The following is an 11,122-nucleotide window of genomic DNA, read 5'->3' on the forward strand; positions in this document are numbered from 1 at the left end:
TGAGGGGACCAGAGTTCTGTGAGAGGATGGGGGGCTTCTGTGAGGGAATGGGGCTCTGTGTGTGGGGTGGAGGGATTCTGTGATTTTTGCCACTTGAGTTCTAATCCCTGCTCTTCCTTTTGGACCTGGAGGCCATGCCTTCCCTGGGGTCTATATCTTGGTCCTTCCTGACCCCATTTCCAGGGAGCATGCAGAGGCAAATCTCTCTGTGAATCTTGGCCCTTTGGTGATCGCTGCAGGGCAAGGACCTTCAGTGTCAGTCTCGGCACCTGCCCAGGACACAACCCCAGAAGAGCCTGGCTGGCCCTGCTGTTTGCAGGCACTCTGGGAGTTCCAGCCCCAGTGCTCCTCCAGAGTCTGGGGCCCAGCACACAACTGGGATGGGGCAGAGTCAAGGCCCAGGGGATGGAAGGGCCCTTGGATGCCCGACCACAGCACAAGTCCTGCCGCTCTGTGTCCTGCGAGCCTTCTGCTTGGGGTCCCCCGGGCGTTCAGAGCATGCCAGGGGCACAGCTCCCTCATCTTTAAAATGGGAGCCACGCCCTCAAGTTCCCACCCCTAGAATCCTTGGAGGAACCCGTGGCTAAGTATGAAAAGCTCAAAAAACCCGGGGAGCCCCCAGGAGGGCCGCGGCTTCTTGTGCCTGACAAGAGGGAACAAACCAGAAGGGCTTCCCTGCAGAGTGGGGTCTCCGAGCCTGGCCCAGCCCAGCGACTGCTCTGTGCACAGGACCCAGGCAAAGACCCAGGCCCTCCTGGCCCAGACCCAGCCCCCGCTGGGAATCCCAAGATAGCTGTAGGGACCCAGGGCTGGAGACCACCTGCAGTCATTGACTCTCCCAGCCAGTTCCAACCCCCTCCACAGCCAGGACATGGAGGCCTGGGTGAAGAAAAGGAAATGCCCCCAAGCTAAAGGAGAAGCCCAGCAAAGGCTGGACCCCAGCTCTCATGAACGCTGGCAAGGGCACTGTCCGAGCAGGTGCGTTCAGGTGTCCAGGCAGGTGCAGGAACCTCGTTTTCACAGGCGGCACCATCACTGCTCAGCAATCCCTGTGCCCAAGGGCTGTGTCCTATGCCATACTGGGGCCTAGAAATACTACAGGCTGGAGTGAAGTCCCAGCAGGAGGCAGCAGACAAGACCTGCACCAGGCGTGTCAATGGTGTGACTTCCTCACCCTGCCTGAGCTGCAGCTCCATTTCACAGACGTGCATGTAGAGATGCGGATGGAGGCCCCTCGGTCAAGGGCACAGGGCTCACAAGACATGAAGAGCTGACCCTGGGCAGAAAGCCGTCTTCCTGGGCCCAGGCAGAAGCAGAAATCCCGGGAATGCAGGGCAGAGCCGCAACAAAGGCTGCAGGCCCACGTGGGTGGAGAGGCTCGGAAAGGATCCAGCCTCAGACCACAGCCTCCACCATGCTGTAGCCCTTCCTGGCTGTAGTGGCCTCCACCCTGCCTGCCCCTCCCCAGGACTCTCCCCATGCAGGGACAGGAGGAGCTGGCACTAGGGCCCTCACCTGCATGAATGAACCAGTGAAGGACGAAAGGAGGGAGTGAGGGAGGGAAGGACAGAAGGAGGGAGAGAAGGAAGGAGGCCTGAGTTCCCACCTCTACTGCTACCTCGGCCACCCCTGGGCTCGAGACCTATGGAATTCTTACGGAATTCCCTCTTCCCCAACAGCACACCTGGCTTTTCTGCCCCATCACTTTAATGGACACGGTGTTACACCAGACGATTTTACACAAAAAAGAAAAACGGAGCATTGTCACCAGCATCTCACGGAAACAAATATATGTTACATTGTTACACGTCACATCCAATGCACATTCCTGGGCAAGGTGCTGTAACCAGTGCAGAGCTGGACAGCAGCCCACAGGCCCAGGCAGGGCCCCAGCAGGCGTCCAAAGAACAGGAACCAGGTTGCAACCACCTGGCCCTGCACTTCCCCTCCAGCCTCCAGGCTGCCCTGATGAGGCTGAAAACAGCACCACGAAGATAAGCTGTTGAAGACAATCCTTCATAAGAACCTTCCATCAGCACATGGACAACAGATGCCAGCCAGCCGCCAGTCCACAGATGGTCCACGGAGAACGTGGGGTCAAGATTGAAAGCGACCTCGATGGTTTGTCTCGTGGGCCTGGAGGTGGTGGAGGGGCCAGCCCGGGCAAGGTATGGTGGGCGCTGCACGTGGACACACCAGGTCAGGTGGGCTCCCTTCTTGGATGAAACTCTTCGTGGTCTTCTGGCTACTCTGACACTCCTCATCCACTCCAGGGAGTGGAGCCTGGAGGATGCCCTTGGCCTAACCCCCGTAGGTGCTAAACCATGGAGGCAGTTCCGGGGACCCCACCCAGAAAGCTTTGACCTCCGTTTCCACCCAACAAAATACCGCATGACCTGGCAACCAGGGTCTAGAATCAGTGCTAGAAAAACGTACCACAAAACGCTTCTCACGTCCATGGGTTTTGTTGGTGGTTTTTTTAATTTTGGATCAACAAAAAAAGAACATAGCAGGCTCTCAGGTATATAAAACAGGTAATATTAGGTAAACATACAAACTTCACCTTTACAAAAAAAAAACCACACACACACATTTCTGTTAATACACGTAAAGCACAATATCTTACCAAAAATAAAGAATTTGGGTTCTGTCCAAACACTGGCAGCAAAGGGAGTGACCGCCACCACGGCACCAGGGCACATCGACAACACAGATAGAAGCGGCAATGCATCTCATGTGCCGCGCGGGAACACAGCATTCTAGGTGTACACTGCGGGGAACAAGGTGTCACTCAGCCACAAACAGGGGCTCTGGGGCAGGTGCCGCAGGGACGGCATACGATTGGTTGACGCATAGTTCTTTCAAAATGGCTTAAATTAAAAAATAAAGCAGGGTAAGGGAGAAACACAAAGCCAGAAACATTTAGGAAATGATGCATAGGTAGGTATACCATGTTTATTTTAATACATCTCATTAGTTTGCATCTTGCTAGGAAAAATACCGTCGCACTGTCCTGACAGTTACAGCAGCCTGTGTGTTATCGGTGTAAATGTCATCCAAGAGATAATTAAAAAAAAAAAAAAAAAAAAAAAGCTAGCCAAAGAGTAAAAAGGAAAGCTTAATAATCACTTTATGGTGTTAAAAAAAAAAACAAAAAAAAACAAATTCCACTTAAGGCTCTCAGGAAGGTTTCTGTATGGGCTTAAATACTACAGCGAGGAGGTGTGGTTTCTAAAGTTCGCGTGGCGGTTTCCAAGACATTCCTGCTTCCTGCGTGCCCCTGCAGAGCCCGCCAGCACCCCTCTGGAGTCGTTCCCAAAGCAGGCTCTGCATCCTCGGCAAAAAAGCACCTGTGACCACCCGGACAGAAATCCAGTCTGCTGAGACCTCTGCACTTCCATCCCACGGGAGCGACCCTCCATCTCGTCGAGTTTAGATATTTTTGTGAGTCCGTTTTGTTTTTGTCATGTTTTGTGGTTTTGTTTTCTCTCTCTCTCTCTCTCTCTCTCTCTTTTTGACAAGGAAGCTTCTTACTGCTTCACCGAGTGCTACAATACTTGCTTTGATGTCACATTAAACAAATGTGCACTGTCTCTTTGTTCTCCCGAGTGTTCTCGGACACAGTTTTTCACGGAGGAGAACAAAGACCGCACACTGGCAATAAAGCACCGTACATAGTAGGTTCAGGAATGTAACACGCCATGTACATCCATGTCCCAGGAAAGGGCTGCGGCTCATCCTCACCTCACATCTGCAGGGAGAAGGGAAAGACAGACACTGAGACCACCGACCAAGTGAACCATCCAGCACACACATCACTGCATAGGAAGCAAACAGGGTGAAAACATTTAACCCAATCAGGGGTACACACGGATTTCAAGTTTTCATGAAATTTCCAGAATCACATTTGCCACATTAGCCATGTTGCAGTACCCTGACAGGAATTGGGATTAGGCTCCCAGCATCTCACAGGACATGTCTAGAGACCAAGCCCCATTCTTCCATTGTACAGATGGGGGAAACTGAGGCCAAGAATGGTTCATTTGCCCTTCTCCCTGCCTTCCTTTCTTCCAGCCTAGGGCTTAGATGTGATTTCTGGAGCTCTGGCAGCCACCTTGGCCCATGAGACAATCCTGAGAATGGAGGCCACCAGCCAGACAGAAGAGTCTGCAGCTAGGCAGACCTATGCTGATTCTTTAAGAACAACTCTTCCACATCCTACGTCGCTGCTCCTTCGCACACTCCAACACTTGGGCCACCTATAGGCTGAGCATGAGTGCCAGCCAGGCATGGGACAACAGGAGTGCCAGCCTCTCACCATGGGGTCTGTCACCAGCAGGCCCATGGAGGCCAGAGCCTAACGCTCTGTAGAAACGGGACCTGCAGGCAGGCACGAAACCACCCATCACACCACACTTTGGGCAAATGAAGCCAAGGCTGGCTGACCAACAGTCCTGGACTACTTCAAAGACCCGCCCAAGTGGATACTTTCCTCCCAAGAGGCTCCTCATGAATGGGCCTCACCCGCAGGCCCAAGTCCCACATTGCAAACAGGAGCCAGGGTTCTCAGACACCCTATCTCTGAGAGCCTCCTCTCTTCTAAAGAAACTATTTGTTTTGGCCGCCATGGAGTCCCACGTGCCAGAAGGAGGAACCAGGCCAGACAGGGCTCCAACTTTCCCAAGCCAGGCGGGCCAATGCCAAGGACCAGGAAGGCTTGAAACTGCCTCCTCCGTGATGACAGCGACTGCCTAGGTCCCATTTCCATCTGGGAAGTGACGTGTGTTGCTAGGAGACATTTCCCAAGCTCCCTTGCAGTGGAGGGATGGCAGCTGAGAAAAACACAAAAGTCGCTGGGTGGAATTTCCAGGATCGCTCTCTAAGGGTGTTATTTTGCCCTTTTCCCCCCTCACTCCTTCTTCCAGCCTGGAGCACAGATGTGGTTTCTGGAGCTTTCGCAGCCACCTTGGGCCATGAGGCAACTGCAGATGGATGCCACTAGCCAGACAGAAGGGAGACCCTGATGATACCTCAAGACTACCCTCCCTGCTCTGCAATCCCACCTTTAGATGAAAGTCATAAAGCTCGACCTTATCTCAATCCCTGTGCTGTCTGGCGTCACTAGGAGCCAAATGCAATTTCCAGCACAGGAGCCAACAGCCCTGCGCGTTTATAAAGGATTTCCAGATATATTCAGCCTCCAACAGTCCTTATCTGTAATCTCCGTTAAGCCTCAGTTTTTTCATCTGTCAAATGGGGTGGGTGATCCCAGAGTGGTCAGGCGGTCAGAGCTGCCCCACCGCTGCTCAGGTCGCCCAACACATTCTGTTCATGTGCAATGCTCCTGTGTCCCCAATCAACGACAAAGAGAAGGACAAAGCTGGAGGCAGGCTCCCAGAGTGGGAGTGAGCCGCGGGCCAGGGCGTACTGCGAGGCAGGAGCAGACGGGGAGCAAGGAGACCCAAGCCGAGCAGACACCATGAAGGCCAATCAGGGCCACGTCCCCGCCGCACCCGGCGAGCCAGGAAGCGTGATTTGCTGGTGCGATCAGTTGGTTGCACTTCCCCGCCCTGCAGGACTCAGCGTGTCCGGCGGACAGGTCCTACCTGATTGGCTGCTTTAGGTGGGTTTTAACCTTTTTCTTTTCCGTTTTTTACCTGACTCCCTAGGCCTTCCTGTTAACAAAAGGGCACGGCGGTGAGTGGGCCAAGGGATGGCCGTCGGGGTGAAGAACTGAAGCACCAAATACCTACAGTGTTTATCTTTCCAGAAGAGAAGGCCAGCACCCTGGCATGGAGAAACTTCTGAGTCCCCTCGTGCTCCCAGGGCCCAGACACAGCAGGGCACAGAGGTCATTCTGCTCCCGGGTGGAGTCCGCCCGGTGGGGTGAAGGAGAGACCCCAGCCAGCCAGGGCAGCTGTAGTCCTTGAACCTGCTCCTCCCGCCCATCCCGGCAGGGGCCCTTCTTCAGATTCTTCTCATCTCAGCCCCGTGGTCCACTGATGAGTTGGGCATCTCATGCACTCCCAGCCCCTCTCAGTGAGGCCTGAACCTCCTCCCCTGTCAGTGCCGCGGCTTGGGCTGCCCTCCCCACCGGACACCTGCAGGCATGGGAGCTGCCTCCTCAACAGGCATTTGGCCCAGGAGCAGGCCAACAAGTCCTTCAACAGCAGCCCAGATGCACACAGTAGTGAGCATCGCGCTCCAGGGGGCCACCTGACACCCCAAAAGCAAGGCTCCGAGGATCTGTTCTCGAATACCAATGCCAACAAAGGCAGCCACTCACCCGTGTCCTCTTCCCGATAATCCGGATTCAGGCTGGTGGTTGCGCAGGCGCACTCCAAATGCTCCTCTAACCTCACCTGGACTTCTTTTAATTTTGGTTTCTTCCTGACGTATTCCACCTTGGCCACCTGCCCGACAGAACACAGCCCAGCCATGAATGCCTGCATGGAGCTTCAGACATCACGACGTGCTGGGAGCCAGGGACAGGCTGGGAGGGAGGAGAGAGCAGCCTGACCTCTGACCTCTGACCTCCTCCCAGGAACGCTACCTTGTGGGGGGGAGTGTAGGAGTACCAGGTGAAAAACCTACAAGCTGCAGTGCCGTTTTGTGTGTGTGTGTTTTAGTGTTTTTGAGTAGGGTCTCACCCTGTCACCCAGGCCAATCATAGCTCTCTGCAGCCTTGCACTCTTGGGCTCAAATGATCCTTCCACCTCGGCCTCCCACCTGTAAACGCGGGCCACCATGCCCAGCTAATTTTAAATTTTTTTGTTTTTCTGGTAGAGATGAGATCTCGCTATGTTGCCGAGGTTGATGTTGAACTCCTGGACTCAGGTGATCCTCCTGCCTCAGCCTCCCAAAGTGCTGGAATTTCAAGCGAGAGCCTGGCGTTGGAGCATGGCATTTTGTAGATTCATCCTATTTTTGTTTAAAATAAACCCAAAGGTTCACGTGTGCCTGGGGGGGTCTGAAGGATGCACACTGCTAAGGTGTGGGAGCTTGGGGGTTCTGGGGTGCAGGTGGCCAGGAAAAGTGTTTGCTTGTGTGTGGATGTGCAGCTGGAAAATGTTTTCAAATGATCATGTTGTTATTAAATACATTTTAAAAGCCAGGCTGAGCATGGTGGCTCACGCCTGTAATCCCAGCACTTTGGAAGGTCAAGGCAGGAGGATCACTTAACTCCACGGGTTCAGGACCAGCCTGGGCAACATAGTAAGAGCCTGTCTCTAAAAACAATTTAAAAATTAGCGAGCCATGGTGGCACCTGTAGTCCCAGCCTACTCAGGAGGCTGAGGTTGGAGGATCACTTGAGACCAGGAGTTTGAGGCTGCAGTGAGCTGTGATCATACCACTGCACTCCAGCCTGGGCGATACACCAAGACTCTATCTCTATTAATTAAAAAAAAAATTTAAAGCCATGGCCTAGGAATGGGGGGTTCGTGGCTGTATCCTAGCCCGAGGTTGTTGTGGACTTGAGAGTCCAGATGATAATCCCAGCTGCTGGCCTGATGAGGGCCCCACCTCCCTGCCAGCCCCCAGGCAGCAGGGCCAGCAGACCCACAACCGGGGTCCCCTCATGGCTCCCCCAGGTCCGAGGCTCTCCTTGGGCTCAGAGAGGCCTGACCTCGGAAACCAGGGCCAGGAACCCTGGGCCATCATCGAGCCTCCACAAGATGAGCCGGGAGGAGCACAGGCTGGCGGGCTGTGGCTGTCAGGCACAGGCAGCTCAAAAACGAACCAGACCTCAGCCGGGTGTCCCTCTTCAGACTGGACTCTGCCTGTCTGCGAGCCACACCTGCCCTTAATTCTCCAGGCAGTATGTTGTGGTTCTACAACATAGGGGTCCTGCCTCCACAGCCCCTTCCCGGAGGAGCTGAAGGCAGACAATGGCCCAGTCCAGGCCAGAGAGGGGAGCTTCAGGCATTCAACAAGGGAGGCAAGAAACACACACACACACACGCACACATGCATAATGCACACACAAGCCCCGTCATGGGAACAGAACTCCACCCCACACACACACCTGTATAATGTACACACATGCCCTGTCATGGGGAGGCAACTCCACCCCCCACACACATTCACGCAGGCATAATGTACACATGGGCCCCGTTATGGGAATCTTACTACACACACGCCTGGCATCAACAGACCCCTAATGCACGGCCAGGGACCGCGTGAGTCGAGCACCGGCTCTCCCAGCCCAAACCCCAGCACTCATGTCATCCTCCCGACCACCCTATAAGGAGGCACGACTGGCACCTCCATTCATAGAATAAGAAACTGAGGCACAGGCAAGCCCTAACTAAACCTGTCCCTCACTGCTAGGCTGTCCCACCTGCCCCCTGGGGCACATGCCAAGGAACAGCCACCACCTTCCTGCCCTCCCAGGCCCTGGGGAGCTGAGCACCCAGCAGGCGCCCCATCTGTGCCCACGGAACCAGCCCTGCCGCATACAGGGTCTAAGTCCAAGAACAGCCCCCACTTCACCCCTCACGGTTCATGGGGAAACTGAGGCTAGAAAGGAAACAGAGGCCGGGTCACCTCCTGAGCACAGGGGCGTAGGGGAATGCACACTGCTGGGTGAATGAGGAGACCTCAGCACAAGGTCAGATGCCCCCAGCCCAGTGGCCCTGCCTCCCAGGCGGTCAGGAGGGAAAAGGAGGGAGGAGGGGAATGTTTCCCAACCTTCTTCAGGGGGCGGGGTGGGGGACTCTGGAGACTGGGCATCAGCAGGACCCCCAGGCAGAAGGTCAGCTCTGCACCCTGGGACCAGGCAGGCTCCGAAGGTAAGCCGGGCCCTAAGGCACTGGGGACCAGGCTTGTCCCAGGCTGAGTTAATGGTTAACCCACAGTGCAAAGGGTGCCTGCAGGCGTGTGAAGTGGTCTGGCCTGCCTGGGGCATGAACAGACAGCCAAGTATGAGCTCAACAGGTGCAGGGCGTGGGACGCCTGGGGTCAGGAGCCAGCTCAGAAACAGGACCTGGCCTGGGAGGTTTCGCTACGTCACAAAGCGTGAGAGAAAGCGGCCGGGACACCGCCGCTTCCTGGATGGGGCTCCGTTCCGTTCGGGAGGCCTCAGACCAGTCCCCCAACTCCCGCGGCAATCTGCCCCTTTCCCCAGGACAAAATCCTCCAGAGAGAGGCTTCCGCAGCTGTGCACACACTTCCACCTCCCATCTGTAAAAGGGAAGCCGATCACACCCCCTCAGGGGTTGAGGAATAAATGAGGCTGCACACGCAGAAGCCCCCAGAACTGAGGACAAAGCCAACCTTCAGGAGTGGGCTGCCACTGGCATCTATTCTAACACAGAGCCTCGAAACCAACCCGCCCCCTGGTCCCCAAGCTCAGCACAGTACCACCCCCCACCCACCACAGGCAGAGAGTGGGTCTAGAGTCACGCTCCTATTAAGGGCCTGGGGTGGGAGAGGCCCAGCCTGAGGATGAACTGCAGCAAAGCCTCAAGAGGAGCGGCAGGGCCGCCTGGGACCTCAGCCACCCCCAGCCCTCCAAGCGTATCCTTAGCCCTCCCTGAATCAAGAACTGCCAGGTAGTAAGTAACGAGGGATCCCAGTGCACAAAACCAGACCCAGCCCCCTCCTGCCTCACCAGGGGCCGAGCTCCTTCCTCCCCTCCCCTGGAGGCCCTGGACACAGGTCCCAGCAGGTGGAACAGCACCAGCCTCACATCCCGCCACCTCCCGGGCTCGAAGCACCCCTACTCTGCTGCTCCCATCCACCCTCAGCCTCTGCAGGGGCAGCCAAGTGAGGCATGGGGCAGGTGGGCTCTGAAATCTGGGTTTGTGGGGATGGGCTCCGGCAGGGCGCCCTGTTCTGCTCCTGGCCCTGACCCTCCGGGTGGCACAGCCTCTTTGGTCAACAAGCAGCCTCACCTAGTTCCCTCGGCAGGGCAGATACCAGGGCCTGGCTCGGCAGAGACCGCAGGCCCATCTGGCCAGACACCAGATGCCCAGGCGAGGGGCAGGCTCACTCTCATCCACTCAAGATAGCCAGCCGCCGCGGGTATGTGGGCTCCCAGGACACAGCAGAAATGCCGCCCCTCTGGGCACCGTGCGAAAGGCACACGGCACGGCCGCTCGTCTGGGAACCCACTGTCTCCTCAGACAAGCCCATTTTTATCAAACAAAAACAAACAGCGATTTACGATTGCACCTGTTTCTGAGTATGCCAGGATTCTGGGCTGTTCCATCACCTCTGTCTGGCCAGGAAATAGCTGCATTTTTCTCCCAAGAACACAAAATGAATATCGGATTCTCACAAAAACCTCCTCCATAAAAGAAGGCCAAGTCCAAAGAACAGAGACTACGATGTCCTCAGGACTCCCACGGTAGGTGGCCCGGCCCCCAGACCCCAAACGGGAGCCCAAGTGATGGGGGTGGGGGGTCTCCATGTCCCTCCCCTTTTTCCGTCCCAGAGATGTGGGCTGCACCTTAGCACACCAGACATTCCAATTCCCCACAGCTGAGTTCACCTGCATTGTAAGCCGCCCCACCGCAACACTCCCGGCGCGAACTCACCCGAGACTATAACGCAGGGACGCTGTCACCCCTCTAGACCTGGGATGCCGAGTCCCTGCTGCTACAAAGCCCAGAGGCTGCAGATACCCCCTGAGGAGGGCTTGGGACAGTCACTCCCTGCAGGGGACCCCACCCCCACTCCAGGTTATGTCCTGACCCTTTCAAAGCTTCAAGACAGAGTATCAGCCATGAAAGACACCTGACTGGACCGCACACGCCCATCACTGTAACCCTCACAGCCACCCTGTGAGGACGCCATTGTGGTCCATTTTAGAGATGAGAACACACAGCACAGACAAGGGAAGCCCCTTGCCCAGGGTCACACAGTGTTGAATCTCCATTCCTAGCCTGCACTCCTTCTCACCTCTTTCACAGAAAGGAAGTCTAAACTCCAAAAGAGCAGAGCCCTGGCCCCATCGCCCCACAGCCCAACCTGGGGGTCTCTCAACAGAGACTCAGAATGTCACTCGATCCAGATGCTGACTTGGGTCATGAGGATCCCAGCCGGGCGTAGTGGCCCACGCCTGTAATCCCAGCACTTTGGGAGGCCGAGGCGGGCAGATTACCTAAGGTCAGGAGTT

General features: G+C 55.8%; 1 protein-coding gene across 1 annotated transcript in view; it reads right to left on the bottom strand.

Annotated features, from left to right (window-relative positions):
• Positions 1 to 2,462: 2,462 nt before the first annotated feature.
• PDGFA (platelet-derived growth factor alpha polypeptide) overlaps positions 2,463 to 11,122 on the bottom strand; it is a 15,894-nt gene continuing 7,234 nt past the window's right edge. The window contains exons 4-5 of the mRNA XM_011956993.1: positions 6,287 to 6,413; positions 2,463 to 3,751 (exon numbers count right to left, since the gene is read on the bottom strand). Of these exons, the coding sequence (XP_011812383.1) occupies positions 3,741 to 3,751; positions 6,287 to 6,413 (138 nt within the window). The 3' untranslated portion in view covers positions 2,463 to 3,740. The remainder of the gene's footprint in view (positions 3,752 to 6,286; positions 6,414 to 11,122) is intronic.

Source organism: Colobus angolensis, unplaced genomic scaffold, assembly GCF_000951035.1.
Source record: "Colobus angolensis palliatus isolate OR3802 unplaced genomic scaffold, Cang.pa_1.0 Scaffold43, whole genome shotgun sequence".
Classification (NCBI taxonomy): domain Eukaryota; kingdom Metazoa; phylum Chordata; class Mammalia; order Primates; family Cercopithecidae; genus Colobus; species Colobus angolensis.